This window comes from Protomyctophum parallelum, assembly GCF_964188405.1.
Source record: "Protomyctophum parallelum genome assembly, chromosome: 14".
Lineage (NCBI taxonomy): Eukaryota > Metazoa > Chordata > Actinopteri > Myctophiformes > Myctophidae > Protomyctophum > Protomyctophum parallelum.
This window is the reverse complement of record NC_139709.1, coordinates 23122964-23142057: the sequence shown is the minus strand read 5'-3', so window position 1 is coordinate 23142057 and position 19094 is coordinate 23122964. Positions and strand designations below refer to the sequence as shown.

At 44.3% G+C, this 19094-nt stretch overlaps 2 protein-coding genes across 2 annotated transcripts in view; one reads left to right on the top strand and one right to left on the bottom strand.

Moving 5' to 3' along the window:
* The window catches only part of cntnap3 (contactin associated protein family member 3), a gene marked incomplete at its 5' end in the record, with an annotated part of 150119 nt that extends 148447 nt beyond the window's left edge, over positions 1–1672 (top strand). Inside the window, one exon of the mRNA XM_083782957.1 lies at positions 1384–1672. Within this exon, the coding sequence (XP_083639083.1) occupies positions 1384–1580 (197 nt within the window). The 3' untranslated portion in view covers positions 1581–1672. The remainder of the gene's footprint in view (positions 1–1383) is intronic.
* Positions 1673–17282: 15610 nt separating this feature from the next.
* Positions 17283–18758, bottom strand: LOC310870236 (DNA polymerase delta subunit 2-like; the record flags this gene model as incomplete). Its single annotated transcript, XM_083781336.1, has 1 exon — positions 17283–18758. One exon carries the CDS (start codon positions 18756–18758, stop codon positions 17301–17303), a length of 1458 nt encoding a protein of 485 aa, XP_083637462.1. The 3' UTR covers positions 17283–17300.
* Between the last annotated feature and the right edge of the window lie 336 nt (positions 18759–19094).

The following is a 19094-nucleotide window of genomic DNA, read 5'->3' as shown; positions in this document are numbered from 1 at the left end:
AGCCAAAAACAGGAAATCATCATAGAGGAGGTAAAAAGGGAAAAAAAAACATATATAGTGAGGGGGAAAAGGGGTGGGTGGGCGATTTAGATCTTACGTTCATTCAGTTGTATTCAGAATGTACTGTAAGAGGAAGTAGAAATGTCAAGAGACATTTAGTTACATGTCATTATTTATAGTCATTTGACTATAGCCCCTCCTATATTCAGCTATTAGTGTAGATTTTCTACTTACACAAACTACTTTACGTCATATGTGGACAAGCAAATCGGCTATTTTCGTTCTACACAAAAAATTCCTATTGACAATGGAGAATGTACTGTACGTCATGTGTGTCTGAGCAAATCGACATGTTACGCCATGATGATGTACTGTAAGATAATAAGAGCACCCCTCACTTCACACGGGTGTGATTGCTGTTTTATTCTTTTTAGGATTATTAAAGCTTTAATGTATGAACAAATGGAGCAAATGTATGTATGCAAAGGTCTAACTAAAACTCAATTAAAACTTTTAGATTCTGTCAAATCAGATTAGATTCAAAGGGAAGATTGAAGCGTTTCAACTGTTCAATAAGTGAGTGGCAGAGTAAAATAGATTTAAAATGAAGCTGGAAGTTCAATAGTCTCACTCTGTGTCTGAGTGCACAAAGGAGAGTACAGCTAATTAAAGCTTTGCAGAAATGTTTCGCTGATGAAAGAACTTTCTGCTGTTATCTTGAAATGCATGGTCATTTTAGAACCACAGTAATGTGGTGTTAAATTAAGTCTCAAAATTCAGTCTTCAGTGGTCCAATGTGACGCCCTTTTCTCTTGTGATGATGGAATGTGCCTTGCAGCATAAAATAATCCAGAGAAGCGTCGACTGGGTCAAATGATAGGCAGAAGGGGGTCCAAATTGAAGTGGACTTTATGTTTTACATATGGATAAGCTAATCTCATACTGTACTGTTTAATGCCCTTCAAATTTAAATTAGAGGACCATTGTAGACCTATGAGAGAAATATAACCTTGAGTTGAGGAAACCTTCAGGGAAAAAAAGAAAGAATCTGTGTTAATTTTACAACATTCAGACATCAAAGTTTAACAAATGCGCCACTGTTTCAGAAGTATTTCAAAATGTCTTAGCTGTGCTTCAATGTTATTAAAGTGCAATTACTTCTTCCAAGTTCAAATGAGTTCAAAACACTCTCAATGTAATTTGTTGAGCTCTGCTGCACAGACAGACCTAATTAAATAAACGTAAATTATTTTCTAAAGGACAAATCTGTTTTCCCCTTCATTTGAAATTATTATCTTAACCAATTACACTTATGAGTTAATATAATACAATTAAAATAAATTGTCTTTGTCCTTTTTACCATTATTTTCTTTTGTTTGGCAGGTGTGATAGCAGTGGTGATCTTTGTGATTGTGTCTGCACTAGCAACAATGGCCAGGTTCCTATATAGGAGGAAAGGCACCTACCAGAACCAGGAAGTGAAGGTAGTCCAACCTGAAGACAGCCCAGAGTTCGCCTTCAACAGCCAGCTCGACTCCCAAAAGGTTCCCAGTGAGAACCCAAAGGAGTATTTTATTTAGTTGGAGTATTGACGTCTCTGTGACCTGGCATTGTTGGAACTGTGAGGATCAAGGATGCCCTGCCATGCCTCAGTGCTTTAGACTACGTACAGTCCCTCAGTCACTTAGCTGGGAGCCACAGTGGCTCAACAACATGTGAAGATGACAGAAGAGTTCACACAATTTGTATTGCTGATGTTGTTTTGTTGTCCTTGTTCTGTAAATAATGTACATACTGTACTGTACGGGTACAAACATGCAAAGCTGTGTCAGACTTTTACGGTGTTCATACTCATTTAAAACATTGTAAATATTGAAAAATGTAGATGTTGAATTACTGTAATGTCTTTCTAACAACCCCTGTCTAATATATTTCACTGTCATATTGAATTATTATAATTGATTCGAGGAGGAATCGATATCTTCCATTCAAGTATAGATCTGAATATTCAAACAACTTTAGTCAGTGAGGATGGATGTATAAGCATTTTTCTATAAGGATAATTAAGGCTTGCTTCATTGAAAGTGAAGATGTCAAAGCCATAATTATTCTGTTTCACTGCTTGCAAAACAGTGTGGACTGACATTTAATTAGTATTTAATTATAATTATTTTTTCTACCCTTTCTGCCTAAAGATAAAACTGAAATAAACCCATTAGCATTGAACATTAACATTATAGTTTCCAGTATTTTCAAGTATTCAGGCCTAAAAGTCATCATGCAATTCCCACTGTTTTTCTTTTTTTCTATAATGGCCTCAATCAACCAATCAACCTGCTGGTAAATGGTCATAACAGACCGTTAGTCACCCCCTTCTTTATTGTGTGCTTGAATGGTGGTGTTCTGACAGGTAGACTGTGATCCGCTGGAATTCAGTGGAAAGAGAGAGAGAAATAGAATCTTAGTAGCTGACAGAGAGACATGTAGTCCATGTTGTAGATAGCATGGAGAGCGGAGAAAGAGGCTATTCATCAAACGTTGTCTCTCTGTTTGACCCTAGCGGACAGGTGGTATTTGAATGGGATGTGCAATTATAATTATTTTCATTGTGCATTGATTATTTATTTCATCCCATCCCTGAAAAGGTCTAAGGTTCCTGATGGTGATCAATATGTTCATTAGATTTTATCACATGAATTTTCAAATAATTATTTATGTGCAGTGCTGATCACATGGACATTCTCCCTGCCCCTTTACCCCAGCTCATCATGCATCCATCCTGCTTTTACACAGAAACAACCTGTTGCATCCTCAAACATTTTAGCACAAAGCAATCAGAACATATTAGGTGACTCATGCCTCTTGAACAAATGCTTGTACGGTCATTTTTCATCCCTTGCTTCTTTATTTCTTTTTTCCCCTTTTTCCCCACATTCTCGTTATGCATTATTGGGCGTTGTGCCAATTCCCAATTTCCCCCACACGTGTAATCCCTGTCGAGTTCAAACTCTTACAGCTGGTCATGTGGGACGGTGCAGATGAGCACGTCTCCTCCAATGCACGTGAAGTCGCCAGCCACTTCTTTTCACCTGACAGTGAGGAGTTTCAGCCAGATGGCTTAGTGCATATATAGGGAACATATCCACTTAGTTCCTCTCCCTGCTGAACATGCGCACAGACCTACCGGGTGGAGTCGCTAGTGCGGTGACAGAGTTCACTCTCCCCAGTCCCCACCCAGCTTCTCACCCTCAAACACGGCCAATTGTGTTCGTTGGAGCACTGCAGAGGATTTGAACTCCATTGTGAGGAACTTTTCCCCTACCCTCTGCCACCTGGAAGCTCCATATCCCTTGCTTCTGAAGGCTGAAAAAAGGATTGGCTTTGTGAGCACCTTGCGTTCATCTGGACTGGAGTTTACTATTTCTGTGAGTTTACTAAACTGTGAGCATCCGGTATTTTCTGTTCTTTAATAGAGAAGCAGGATTCCACCAGTCAGTGCATTCACTGCATGTAGTGGAACTTTGAACCATGACTGCATGGATTACAGTATAGGCCTATGTTTAACTAATGTGAAGCCTTTAGTAATAATGAGACTTCATTACCATTACTTTAACAGCTATTTTCTGGACATGGTGTGATAAATCAAAACATTTCTGCTTTTGTCTTGCAGCCAATAGTTTTTATTATTATTTTTTTCTCCCTGCACCGGTTTAAAGAAGACCTGAACGCTTGTCAGTGTTACTTTGATAATGTAATGGTACTTACAGTATTGGTGAATAACAGTAATGTCAGTGACTTTAGTGACCTGCCATAAAATGTCCTAATTTTAATCTATTCGGGTGGTTTGGTTAAAACTGAATTATGGTTAAATAAAATAAACATATATGCTTTTAAATAAGAGGTTGGTGTTAATACTTCATTCTTCATATTATGAATTTAAAGCATAATGTGAAGCACAGTTATATGTGCCATACAAATAACATATCATTGCTGTTGGAGCTCAATGGGTAGAAAGCAACAGCACATTTATACAAAATGTATACTTTAAAATAGTGTTGCTTAAACATTTGGCATTTTCAACTCCAAAAAAAGTCGTAATTATTTTTTGTTGAGTTACATCACAAAATACATTTGTCATGAAATTGTCAGGACTTTGGCCTTGACATCCACATTGAGAGCAATGTATACTGCCGTTACAGTACATAATTTCCTAAGACATTTCTTTTATGACTCGTGGCACGTTCTAATAAAGCACTGAAGGAATGTTCAGTTCATTCAGCATTAATCTGAGCTCCTGCGTTTTTCCTTGACACTAAAGCCTGCCTGGCAAATTACTTTTGTCTGCTCTGTTGGTTATATTATATGCAGAGAAAATAACAGGAGTCAAATCATGTAAACCGCAGTCCTCCACTTCTTATAGCCAATCAGGCACATAAATTGTGTCAAATCCTTCGTATTCAACCCTGTTTTTTCATCAAGCACCAACTGCACCATAATGGAAAAACAAAGATTTTGTGCCTGTGGCTATTTAGAATAAGTGAAATAGTTTTTACTATTCAGTCACCTCACTCACTGCTTGACCTTCATCCCACTATAGTTCAGGGTTGTCTGATCATCCTTATGGTTAGAAAAAAACGGATGGAAGATTTGTTTTTCCGTGAAATGAAAGAAGCTGAAATGCAGTGAGGATTTTCTGCTTGACTGCTAAATTAATTAACTTAAATGTACAACATTCATTCACAATGTTTCACCGGAGCGTCCTTTTTTAATTCCCTACATGACACTTCTGACAGGCACTAAAATGCTAAAGGAAACAAAAAAGATAAAGGAAACAACTGAAGCTGTGAAGCATTCAGGAACAGTAACAGTTGGAGACATCAAACTCATTATTTTTGAAGAGCCACTAGCCTCTCTCTGACACTCTTTCACACAGTTTAAACGAGGAAATACCAGGGTTTAGAGGCTGATTTAAGAGCAGCTCAACTGTTAAACTGTTTGCGGTCAGCGATCCCTGCATGTGTGACTAATTAAATCAACTCTTGTGATCAGAGCTGAGGCCAAAGGCTGGTGGCTGGACAGCAGTGGTCAGGTCATGGTCAAAGCCTGATAATTGGATACTTTCAGCATGAGCAGGATCAATGCTGCCCAAGTCCCCACCCCCCCCTATATTCTGTTTGATTGGCTAGATTAGAATACATGTTGGAGGCCCAGGCCGTAGCGTAACGGTCTGGGCACCGGACTGGTAATCCAGTCGCAGTGTGCCGCGGGTTCGACTCCCGGACCCGACACGGCCTTTACTGCATGTCATCCCCCCATCTCTCTCCCGTTTCCTGTCAGCCTACTGTCTGTCCCTTCAAAAATCAACAAAAGGCGTAAGCCGCAAAAAAAAAAAATTATAAAAAAAAGAATACATGTTGGACAATGCCCTACTTTATCATTCTGCTATCAGAACCATGAGTTTCAGAACTGTTTTGCAACAGCAATCAGATTGAATTAACTTGTAAATCTTCCTGACTACCTGTAAATCTGCTCCTTGAATAGGACAGATCATCTCCATCAGAGGCATCTACAATGAATGCACAGAAACAGCTTGCTATACATTTGGAGGCCCATGCAGCTGATGCCCCCTACCTTGCCTTGGGGAGCATTAACTTTATCAAATCTCTCTCTCTCTCTCTCTCTCTCTCTCTCTCTCTCTCTCTCTCTCTCTCTCTCTCTCTCTCTCCCTCCCTCTCTCCCTCTCTCTCTCCCTTTGCAGTAATTGTAAATCCACGTTGTATGATGATCACATAATGTATGCACTCTGATGTCGTAACATCAATCAACACTGTTGAAACTGAGTGAATGAGGCTTTCATCCTTGTGAAATAGAAGCCTTTCTTCTTTACGTTGCGCAGTTGCACTAGTCCCTGAGGGAAGGACTATCCCTAACAAGTGGTCACATGATGACGATGGTGGTTGTCAGAGTGTCACATAGAAGCAAAGAGCAGACACTGGCTAGCAGCACATTTTACAGCTGACAAAATGCAGGAAGTTTGTAAACAACAAATAACACAGACAGACTGTGTAAATGCGTAAATGAACAGGCTTATACAGCAATATCTCTGCAAATAACAAAATAAATTATATATATATATAATGACTCAACTGAGAAGTAACAGTCAAACTATATATATATATATATATATATATATATATATATATATATATATATATATATATATATATATATATATATATTGTAGACTATTGCACTTATATGCACAGGTGTACTTTTGCAATTTGTTTAGAATTATTTAGAATTAAATTAAAATCTGTTGTGAACAAGTGCCCATGGGTTTGGAGGTTTTGCACATGTTTCCAAAATGAATTCATTATTGTTTGAGAAGCGTGCCAAAGCAATTGAGACAAACTATAATATGTAATTGAAGTCCCGGGGGCTTGGCTTTATTGAATGCAGTTTTATAATCCACATGTCAGTCAGCCAGCCTTCACTACGAATCAAAATCTACTTCACACACATACCTCAGGTACAGAAAAGAACCACGTAGGAGGGTGAAATTGCATAGTTATTCCTTGCTCATCTCTAATAGGCTACACATGTGGGACTATGCAGCCCGGCATTGCAGTCTGGAGCACTAATTGAATTTAATGTGCTGAACAGTCGAGGCATGTGTCAGACTATGAATAAACAGGGCAACACCTGACTGTAGTTAATTATGGCATCCCCAAGGATGAAACCATGAGGCCTCATTCACACGAACCAAACACCAATCAAGCAATGTTTGGTCGTTTTTTATGTTTTTTTGGGAGTCACATGGTTTGACCAAACATTTGTGTTTGATTGCTGATTGCTGATTGCTCCCCCCTCATCAAACACAAACCATGTGACTCCCATTGAAAATGAATTGGAGCAGCAATCAAACAGCAATCAGACATCGCACACGGACCGAACATTTGTTGGTGTGTACGAAGCCTGAGAGGTGAGTAGCAGTGGCGATGAAGGTCTCTCTCTCTGTGTGTGTGTGTGTGTGTGTGTGTGTGTGTGTGTGTGTGTGTGTGTGTGTGTGTGTGTGTGTGTGTGTGTGTGTGTGTGTGTGTGTGTGTGTGTGTGTGTGTGTGTGTGTGTGTGTGTGTGTGTGTGTGTGTGTGTGTGTGTGTGTGTGTGTGTGTGTGTGTGTATTATATTGGGTCTCAAATTGTGGTCCAAAGGCAAGAGCTCGATCTACCTACTGAGCTACCCGGACTGTAGTTCTGGTCCATAGCCTAATAATGCACTTTACTGCCGTTGCACTGAGGCCATGGGACTGTTCTCTTTCCTGGCTCGCATAAAACGGAGACCAACCTCTCCTCTGTAGCGAAAATATAAAAAACGTTTTACCTACTCACCAATACAAAGGTGGTAATTTTTTAGTGGACGCACTCTGAGCTCCCAACCACAGGTAAAAAATTCACTTTTTGGACAGAAAGGGATTTTACGGTGGAAAACAAATCCCTTTCTAACCAAGAAGTGCATTTTATACGTGTGGTGTGGTGGGGGTCTCAGACTGCGTCCACTAAGGAAAGTAGACTTTCTAATTACACAAGCCGCCTTTGTATTGGTGAGTAGGTAAAACGTTTTTAATATTTTCCCTACAGAGGAGATATTGGGGGTCACGGTGGCACAGTTGGTAGTGCTGTCGCCTCACAGCTAGAAGGTCCTGGGTTCGATTCCCACTGGGGGCGTGTTCCCTCCGCCTAGTCATCAGTGCCCATACCCGAGGCGGGGTTGGCGAAAAGGCCTTTCTGTGTGGAGTTTGCATGTTCTCCCCGTGTCCCTTAGGGTAGGTACCCTCACAAAAACATGCCGTAATCCTGGTCTCTAAACTACCTCCCCCTGGCTAGCCAGGGCGCCTGATGGAGGAGAAAGGAAATGGTCGGAATAACGTGTTCCTTCCATGCGCTACGTCCGGCCGGGGAAACTCTCCCCTGTCAGGTGAAAAGAAGCAGCTTGGACTCCTCATGCATAGAAGGAAGCATGAGGTCATGCCGCTGCCCCCCAGGTGAGCAGAGGAAGTGTAGCGCCCAGGATTACATTAGATAATTGACACTGGGTGAAAAAATGGGTTACAAAATTGTGGGATTAAACATTTAAATAAAATAAAAAATCAGAGGAGATATTGGTCTGCGTTTTGCGAGCCAGGAAAGAGAACAGTCCCATAGCCTTCAATGCAACGGCAGTAAAGTGCATTAGGCTATGGATGGACCAGAGCTGCCCGGACTGTAGACTCTACAGTGGGGGAAGATCAGAGGTTTAGGCTACTGTGGAAAAGGGGAAGAGAGAGGTTTAATCTATGTGTAGTGGTACTGTGTCCTGACTCCTGAATAGAGATCTGATGGGCTTGTCTAACCACCTTGACTCAAACCAGGGTCTCCCATTTGGGAATTAATGCAAGCATCTTAATTCTACCGCTTTGCTCTTTTAGACAAAGAGTCAGCCACAACACAACACATTTCTGTTTGCAAAGCACACCACAGAGTCTGTTGTCAGACTGCATCCATCATAATTGCACTGGGCTAAGCAGCCAGAATAATGAATGGGACATTTATTGACTCACTATATAGGCTCACCATCGTGCTCTGCTGTTTGCTGTGCTTCGGGGCTTAACCCATTTTGGGCGGGAACCCATTTTGGTGTTTGTTAGCATTATGTTATGCTTTAGCTATTGAAAAATAGCAGATCTACAAGCTCATAGCGCGCCACCGAGTGGCGCGCTACGAGCTTGTAGGTCTGCTATTTTTAGACATATTTTTAGACATAGAAACATGGCCTTTTCAGAAACTGTCAGGATGTAGAAGACATTTTTTTTTAATCTGATGGGTTAAACTCTTGCGGTTGCCGGGTTGTCAAAAACTGGGCCGGCGTGTGGAGACATGCTGTTACTGTGGTGACAGAACACTGCGTGGTCGTCCGGGGTCAGTGTGGGTCTGGGTCCAGTGGTTATGCAGCACAGAGACAATCACAGAACTCAACTGGGAGAGCTGACAGGAGCATGTGACAGCATGCCGGCTGGGCCGTCATTTTGTCTGGGGAGAGATGGGAAGAGGTGGTGGTGGAGGGAGGAGGGAAGGGCGTGTCACATTATACAGCAGTCATGTGTTGTTATATCTCTGCCAGGAGGTTATGTTCTCGCCCCTGTTTGGTGTCTTTGGCTGTTGTCCATCTGTTTGTCTGTGACTAACACATTTTGAAAATTGAATTTGCTGTACTGTATGTCTCAAGATGTGCTGACTCGGTGTCATACCTTACTAATTTACTCACTCCTATACATACATCATGCCCTTGCCTTATATCTAACTACGGCAAGGGCAAAATAACTCACTGTCCACAGTGCACTAGTAGGCACTTTGTGAAGTGGGCCTGTGTACAGTATACGCGGTATACTTCTACAAATGAAGTGTTGAATGTAGTGTTATGGTAATGTTCCATCATTGTATTCCTTTAACGTTTGGTATTGTGTAATGTTGGGAATCTAAAGAAAACGGAACACAGAATAAACTATTGACAATATGTGGGGCATACAGCAGCTACCAAAAGAAGCATGCTGTAAAGACAATAGGAGACATTGTCCTATAGCAAGACATAGGACAATGACAATGCACTTTACAAGAGCTATGTGCAAATCAAATAACTGTGTGCAAAATACATTTCCTTATATTGTTACTATTGCTGCTACCATGTTGAGGAACCAAACCCAAATAATTTACTCTTGTGTACTCGACTCTTATGTATCTTCAATCTTGACGAAAATGACTTAGCAGTTTGCAAGTATGGCTCTACTTGTACAGTAAATCACTTTTGTGCTGCAGCATCAGATAAATGATTAATCAGGTTAAAAGTTGGGTTGGGGCTCTGAAAATCTCTGAATACACATCTAGTATTGATGTCTTGGGACTGAATCCCAACAAAGCCTTGTCTGCTGTGTCTCTCCTGTGCTGACTCCTTTGACCTTTTTTATATCCAATCAAAGGACCACTTCATCACTTTTCAACGTATCTTCATATAATTGGTCCTCACTAATGTTCATGATAAAATACCACCATTCTTTTCTACTCAGTCTATGTCTCATAGGAGGGCTGTGGGCAGTTCAGAAACCATCCACCAGTGACATCATCGTTAGGCAGATTTATTTTTAAACAAGATTAGATTTGTATTATCATTAGAACGATGGCTTCCATTATCACATTGCAACTTTTCAGGAATAGAAATCTGCAGTTTTTATTAGCTTGGATTCCCCATCGATGACGTCACTGGTGGACGGGTGTCTGAACTGCCCACAGCCCTCCCAAGAGTCTATAGAGTAGAAAATAATTATGGCATTTTATCATGAACATTCGTGAGGACTAATTATATGAAGGTAAGTTGAAAAGTTGTGAAGTGGTCGTCAGAGGGCTCAGCCATGCACAATACAGTGCTCCTGGGCCCTGGGGCATTTGTGGCATTGTGTGCAACATTTTGCTCAAAGTTCAGAGTTGGAGTAGAACGTCTGTACAAACCAAGGTGACACTACCCTAAGATAACTAATGTGTTTAGTAGCCATGCTGAATTAATTTAACAAAACAAATTTGTCTGCTCAACCTTTCCCTGGGTTGCAATAGTCATGCACAATACTGTGCCCCCCCCCCATCTGTCTCCCCCTAGAGAAGTTACTTCTGTCCCCCATGTATTAAGTTATCACTGCTGAGCCACCTTGAGGACTCACCAATCCAATAATAAATCAATATCTCCCAAAGCATTTTTCAATATCACCTCCCCTCCTCTTATCAGGCTGGTAGATGGCTGTGAGTACAGGGGTTTGGGGGGGGCTTGACTCTAGCAACAACCAGACAACCTGGTGCTATCGATTAGGAGCGGCCCTGCCATCGCCTCCCAACACCCGGCCACATTTAAGCCCCTCTGTGATAAGAGAGTAAACACTCTGATCTGATAAGAGTAGAGACATAGATCATTGCCGCTTGCTCGGTTGATTCCATCGTCCCCAGCATTATGCAGAAAGAGCTCAATGCATTACAGTGGTCTGCCTGGTTGGACAGGACATCTGTAAACAGCTCATGTTTTATTGATATTGTATAGCTATAGCCTATCTCAAAGCATTGTAATTTCCACTCTATCGGTCATGTTCTGTACCGGTAATGTTCTGTTCGGACCCCTCCATGTTTAGTACGGCATATTAATAACTGTTAAGTTATTTATTGGCCATCTGATTGGAGTTTCTATAGTCTGTGCTCAGCACTCGTAGATTCACTGTCTGCATTTAGTGAATTATAAATGTGCACACACTTGCAAAGCCCTTGGAGCAGTTTTGGGGTTCATATCTGGTTCAAGCAAGGGCACACAGCACCCTCCAGTCACAGTCAGCTGCACACAACTGGAATACACCCGTCTGTCAGAGCTGGGGATCAAACCAGTGGTTTGGTTTGCATGCATGAGAGAAGCATGCATACAAATTATCCACAGCAGGATTCACAATGTAAGCACACCGGCACCTTAAAAAAACCCAAAACATGATGTGCATTCACACTGTTTCCATCAAGTTTCTTATTCTCAACCAAAAACATACCAAATGTAGTATTATTTATATGCAGCATGAGTGTTGTCACTGTGGGAAAACATATGGGAATTGATCTTTTTTAGACCACTCAGAGTTTATGCCTCTTTTCATCTATTTAAGCCTCCTGGAGCCTGACTGATGCCTCTGACTTGCAGGTGATGAACTGACTTGTTTACTTGAACTGTGTGCTCTGACAGCCAGCCATACATTGTAAGATGAAGTGTAGAGTTGTGTGACTGATCATTCAGTCCCTTATTAGATTTTTGGAAAGTAAAGTGACATTGACTGTGACGGTAGAGTTTTAAAATGTTGGCGGTTCTTGGCTAAATGTATTGACAAGCAAATAGGGTGAATATTTCAGCGTTAAGCACAAGTGGGATATAAGCATGAAGCCTCTTTAGAGGCTACGTATCATCTGAATAAAGCAACCAGGCGGCAAGGCCGCTCTGGTAGATTCCAAGCCCAGGAAGTGATTATTTTAAGCCTGCCGTTCCCGTGGCCCAGCAGATGTTGCTGTTTTACCCCCTGCAGACTGCAGAAGCATTCACACTCCATTTAATTGAATGAGGTTTTGGCTGGACTCACCATGTTCCCTTCGTAGTAGACAATTTTAAATACTTAGGCACATATATTGACAGCAAACTCAATTTCAGTGGAAATACTGACCAGATTTTTTTTAACTTGTAACCAACGCCTCCACCTACTACGCAAGCTCAACTCCAGCAAGCATATATGGAAACAGTCTATAAGAACCTGATAGAGGGAATCTTTACTTTTAACATGGCAATGTGGTATGGCAATCTTAATGTAAAAAGAAGAAGCAAGCTGCAGCGAATAGTGAACCTAGCCTCAAAAATCATTGGGAAGAGACAGAAACAACTAGAAAAAGTGCCCTTCCGGGCACAGGTCTCCACCAGGTTATCCACAGATCCGTGCAGTTAGAGGTAAAAACACTTTTCGGCCAGTTATAGCGCCACCTTGAGGCTGAGTTGAAATTGTTCATGTGGCATTTCGTCCTCGGCCTAGTGGGAATGTGGGTGCACAATTTCACGGAAATCACGCGATGTGTTCATGATTTGCAGCATTTTGTTTGAAACTGAGCACTCCTGTAAACTTTGGAAGCCAATCTTAACCAATCAGGATGGAGTCTGATAAATCTGAAAGACCCGTTTCGTTGAATGGCTCTAGAGAGACTGTGTACCAATTTGCATCGACCGGGTTAACGGTGGCTGAGATTAGCTGTTCACGGACACACGGACACACGGACACACGGACGGACACGCGGACGTACGGAGTGCAAAACATACTCTCCCCACATGCCTTCGGCCTGGTGGAGACAACAATCAGGCTCTGCCAGTGGGCCGAATTGATTGCCACGTACACTTTTCAGTTTGCAGTCTTCAGGTACATACACAGATCTCCTTGTGGGACACGGGCTGACAGTTAAAACGGGTGATATGACAACGTATATCATTAGGTTCCCTAAGTTGCATCGTTCCCAAGTAGGCCGGTGGCCGACTGCGACGGACACGTACAGGTCTATAGTCCTTTATAACTCGCCACTCGCCCTACACACTCAATTTGAGCATAGATATTTAGACTGCACCAATAGAAGTCTATGTACATTGGACTGGCCCCATGAATTGAACGGCGTTGTCGTAACTGAACCGGCCTGAGACGGAAGTTTATGGAATGCGAGTTCCATGAACCACGAGTTACATGAACCACGTGCAACCGGGCCGTTTTCTGCCCCCTCAATGTCGTAACTCTGTGTAAGTGTAACGAGTCTTAGTACAAAAGAGAAAGAGCCACAGTGCATGATACATCGCAAGGGAAAGCATTATGCAGGGGCATCATAATGTCCTAGCCTAGAAGAAAGGAAGAAAATGTGAAGCAGTAAAGAAGTTGGAGGGAAACGATGAAGGGGAGGACAGGCAGGAGCAGCAAAGGAAAGAGCAAGTGGAGTTGGACAGAACATTATGGATGGACAAAAGAACGTTTTTTAACGTTTGTCGCAATATGGTGATTAACTGTGCAATAGAAATATAAGGAAAACCGTCTGGAGACGACCTTGATTGTACCTCGAGGGAAGGATTCAAGCCCTGACTAGGGTCGGGGTGGTAGAATAGATTGGGAAGAATCACACCCCTGTGAAGTGAGGGGCCGCTCTTATCATACATCATCTCATTCCGGCCAATTACAAGTTGCGTCTGCACCTTTGAGTCACGTTCCGTGACCTGTTATGTCAACGTGCTGTGATTTCATATGTCCCTTGGTTCTTTTGGGTTTTACTCTTGTTTACCTTTTATTTTGTAGTAGCCTATAGGCTATGTAGTGTCTTTTGGTTTCCTGTGTTGCTTATGTTTGTTTACCTGCCTTGTCTAACCTTGTAATTAGTGTAGTTTTCTCCACCATGTGTCCTATTAGTCTCCCAGCCAATCCCTGTGTTGAGTTGTCAGTTGTATTCACCTGTGTCTAGTTGTCTCCACCAGGCCGAAGGCATGTGGGGAGAGTATGTTTTGCACTCCGTCCGTCCGTGTGTCCGTCCGTGTGTCCGTGTGTCCGTGTGTCCGTGAACAGCTAATCTCGGCCACCGTTAACCCGGTCGATGCCATATTTTGCACACACACTCCCTGGATGCCAACCATGAACCTCTGCCCCAAACTTTCCAGAACGGCCTGTTATAGCGCCACCAGGAGGCCGCTTTGTGCAAAACAAGTTTTTCGATGCCATATTTTGCACACACACTCCCTGGATGCCAACCATGAACCTCTGCCCCAAACTTTCCAGAACGGCCTGTTATAGCGCCACCAGGAGGCCGCTTTGTGCAAAACAAGTTTTTGCACAGTACACCTACAGATTTTGTCCAAACATCACGCAAATTGGTACACAGTCTCTCTAGAGCCATTCAACGAAACGGGTCTTTCAGATTTATCAGACTCCATCCTGATTGGTTAAGATTGGCTTCCAAAGTTCACAGGAGTGCTCAGTTTCAAACAAAATGCTGCAAATCATGAACACATCGCGTGATTTCCGTGAAATTGTGCACCCACATTCCCACTAGGCCGAGGACGAAATGCCACATGAACAATTTCAACTCAGCCTCAAGGTGGCGCTATAACTGGCCGAAAAGTGTTTTTACCTCTAACTGCACGGATCTGTGGATAACCTGGTGGAGACCTGTGCCCGGAAGGGCACTTTTTCTAGTTAGTCCCTGTTTTTTTGTATATGCCCTTGTGTTTTCAGTTCTCTGTTGGTTCATTGTCACTGTGAGTATTTGTTAGAACCTTGTTTCTTGACTCCTCGTTTGCCTTGTATATTAGACCCACACAGTTTTCCCTTTGTACTCCTTTTGTTCTCCGTGTTCTGACTGCCTACCAGTATTTTGACCCTTGCCTGTACCTGGACTTTGATGACTGCCTACTCCTTTGGTTTGGTGAAATAAATACGTTCATTTGAACTGAGCTGCCTCTGCCTCTTATCTTGCAGGAGTGCATGCCTTTTGTCCGACGGGGCATAGGTCCGATCCATTGGTCCCATCGACTACCTGGTGCCGTGTCATTAGTCAGAAGGTTCATTGTTCCGAAATTACTATCCCTATCTCTAACCCTAACCTAAACCTAACCGCAAGCACGGGAGCAAACCTAAAACCTAACCGCAAGCACGGGAGCAAACCTAAAACCTAACCGCAAGCACGGGAGCAGTGCATGTTCGGACTAACGGGACTATAAATTGTCCATTCATTGTCAATGGCATTTAATGTTTGTGCAGGACAAAGTTTGTGTTTGCACATGCACTAAAAGCTGGACATAGGAGCTGGAAAACAGTAAGGGGAAATGGTGGTGGACACTAGTGTAATGATGTGAATGATGCAGGATGGGAATGGGATTTGTCAGGGATTTTTGGAGCAGAGGGAAAGGGTGTAGCAATAGTGAGGAAGGCACTGTTTACATTTTTGTACACTATACCAACCTCAGTAGTAGAATCTAACTAGCACTGGGAAATTGACATGATGTTGCACACTCTTGTACATGCACCTTTACGCACCAAAAAACCGAGAAGAAGTGAGAGTTTGTTCATTCAATGGGACACATGATGCAGTGTATGTGATACAAAGTGATTTATTATTTATTTTGCAGGTTGGTTATACTGCGATGCACATGCTGTGGGAATTATGTTATGGGATGAGGATGATGTATGTTCGGATTGTATTTAACGACTAGCAACATCATACATCACATTCGGTGCTCAGCCAATCAAATGATATCTGTGGTACAAACATACAAAGCTGGGATATAGCGCCCCTCAAAAAGCCTAATGCATAATATAAGGGGTGAGGTACAAGATGGAGATATTTTGTTAATGTTTCTTCAAAATAGTAACAAGGGGTAGACATGTCCCCTCTACTCTAAGCATGAGGCCACTGAGCTGTTATGGCCGCTACACATTTTTTCATAAAAGACACATAACTGGCATGCTGTCACATGATGTCACTGGGGTATGATGCCACAGGGACGCTCTGCCCAACATGCAGCAATGAGCATACAATTTAACTTACTAAACTTAAAGAATTTAAAGGAGAATTCCATACTAAAAGGCTTTCTTACCTTTCTTTGTAGTTGTTACGTCCCCACCAAAGAGGTCCAGGTGTTATTTTGTGCAAAAGCTCCTTATTGGCTATTTCCCCTACTATAAGCCCTAAATGAATTGCATTGAATTGAATGGGAATTGAATGGGGCTATGGGGTGTTGTGCTAATTCGCTTATTTCCATCGCTCAAAATTATAATTTCTTTGTATATATCCTCTCTTCATAATGTAAATAATATCCCAAGCGGCACACTTTACTACTTCTTTCGATGGAAATAAGCGAACTAGCATAACACCCCATAGCCCCATTCAATTCCCATTCAATGCAATGCAATTCATTGAGGGCTTATGGTAGGGAAAATAGCCAATAAGGAGTTTTTGCACAAAAAAACACCTGTACCTCTTTGGTGGGGACGTAATAACTACAAAGAAAGGTAAGAAAGCATTCTAGCATGGAATTCTCCTTTAACACTAGAATGTCTGAGAGGTCATTTTTTTTAATTATTTTGAAGTTGATTATCTTTGCCCATGAAGCTTTCAGAAGGTTCCCCATCCATGACCATCATCATCCATCACCATTCTATCATCTCAGAATTGTTTGACATCTGAAACAAATTCTAAATGTGAATTTAAGCACATGCTAATTCTGCTGATTTTTCTTCAGACATGCTAGTGTTTTAAAGACTTTGGCTTGGCTTCCTATATCTACCTATATGTCTGTTAGTCCTATTAGTGTCTATGTGAAATCAAACGCATTTTGACTGCAAGGTATTTGGACGCCATGCCATGTATAAAGGCAGTGCTTGTGCTTCGCCTATATAAACATTTGAAACAGATGTGCAGTAGGCCTATGTGTTGATTGATCTGTTCCCAACACATACTTTTGCTTATTTGATCAGATCAGTCATTCCAAACTTACAAGAATCTGAAAATGTCCTGCAGCCATTCCCGACGGGCAATGAGTGGTGAGGTTGTATAGCTCCGTTATTGTCACCGAGTTTTGAGTAGGGCCTTATATAGGAAATCTAACGACACGTACGAGGTTTCAGCGACCATTTTGCTCAGGACTCAGTGGCTGACGACGTCCATCTCGCGTCCAATGAGGAGGCGGACCCTCATTGGTCATGATGCATCGCCAGAGAAAGCGGAGAAACTGATTGGCTCGCAGTCGAGCGTACGCAGGTTGACCAGACACGCGGTCCGAGTGCTGCAGAACTCCGGGACGGTCACCAGGAGGACCTCCTGCCCCTCGGGCCCGCGCACCGTCCTGGAGCGGAGGGACGGAGCGCTGCCGCTGAAGTACACGTGAGGACACTCGTCCACCACGAACGGGTCGGTCCGGTGGAACGGGTAACAGGCCAGCGTGTCGGGCGCCGTCGGGGCCACGTGCCTCAGCCGCAGCGTGCTCTCCAGGATGTCCAAGCGGTCGTCCAGGCTGCTGCACCTCCGGACGTCGCCGACGTTCTGCCCCGACGTGCCCAGGAAGGTCACGCCGCCGATGGCCGCCTGGTACGGGTTGGAGACCAGCCGCAGCGTCGGGTAGGCGGAGGACAGGGGGAGCATGAGGCGGTGGAGGGGCTGCTGGGGGAGGGTGTGGTCGGTGGGGTCGCGGGGGCCCGGCATCACGTCCACGGGCACGGAGGTCGCCAGCCGGAGCAGCAGCTCGTCCAGCTGGCGCATGGCGCCCACGCTGCCCGCCTGCGTCCTCTTACCGAGGTACCTGGGCTTGGAGGCGGCGGGCGCCTCCTCCTCATCCCCGCGGGCGTCGTCGTGACTTGAGATGAGATTCCCGGCCAACAGGACCCGGGCGATGGCCGCGGCCGCCCTCTGCTCCCCTCGGCCGCCCAGCTGACCCGTCACTGTGTCCACCAGGAGCTGAAGAGCCAGCTTGCCGTTGTTGTGGCCGTGGTCGTCGTGGCCCGTCACGCCCAGACCGGAGGCCAGCAGCACGAACCTGTCGCCCGTCGTCGCCCAGGTCGAACCCGTCGTCGACCTGGGCGCTTGCGGCGGGAGGTCGGCCGCGCGGTAGTCCTCCACCGTGAACGTCCCGTCACCGTTCTCGTCGGCGCCGCACACGGCTATCACGCTGCCCGTGACGCACCTGTGCCTGTCGACGTTGCCCTCCAGCGCGATCCTCTGCCGCTCGTCCTCCAGGAGCAGCCGGTCGGTGTCGCTGACGTACTTGGAGCGCCGAGGAGGACGACTCCGCAGGAGGCCGCCGCGCTCGTCCTCCTCCAGGACGGACGGCTGCAGCTCCATGCGCTTGAACAGGGTTCCCACCACGCAGCAGCGCTCTCCCCGCCGCAGGTCGCACAGCCTCCTGACGGGCACGCCCTCTCCCCACGCCCGCCGGGCCCTCTCGGCCAGCGCGGGTCTCAGCTGCGCCAGCCGCGCCGCGTAGATGCCGGCGTACTGCCGGTCGAACTTCCGCCCCTCCTCGAGGCGGAAGCGCTGGCATCGGGGCGAGTAGGACGCCTGGGCCCTCTCCAGCGGCGGCGGAGCCAGTTCCTCGGAGACCGGACGACGCAACAGGGACGACGACGGCGAACCCTCCCCCTGGACGCTCATGTCGGAGAACATGATATTCGGAACCAGGAACTGAGCAGAACTCGGAACTGCAGCATCCAGATGCTCCCTCCCCTTTTACGACTTCAATGGTGTTCTGCAAGTTGAATTGTGCTGAGTAAACGAATATGGACATGACTGACGTCATAGTTCTGACATCAGAGAACTCAGAGCTGATGTCCGAGATGTGGCATGAATACGATTTGTTGTAAAGTAACTTATAACAGCTATCGCCACAACCAGTGCCGGGATTCCTTCAAAATAGAAGCTCTGGGGTGCCGGAAAGACATGACCCCATTTACTCTGTAAAACCCTTCTGTTCCGGAAAATATAGTTATTTTTTTGCTTGCT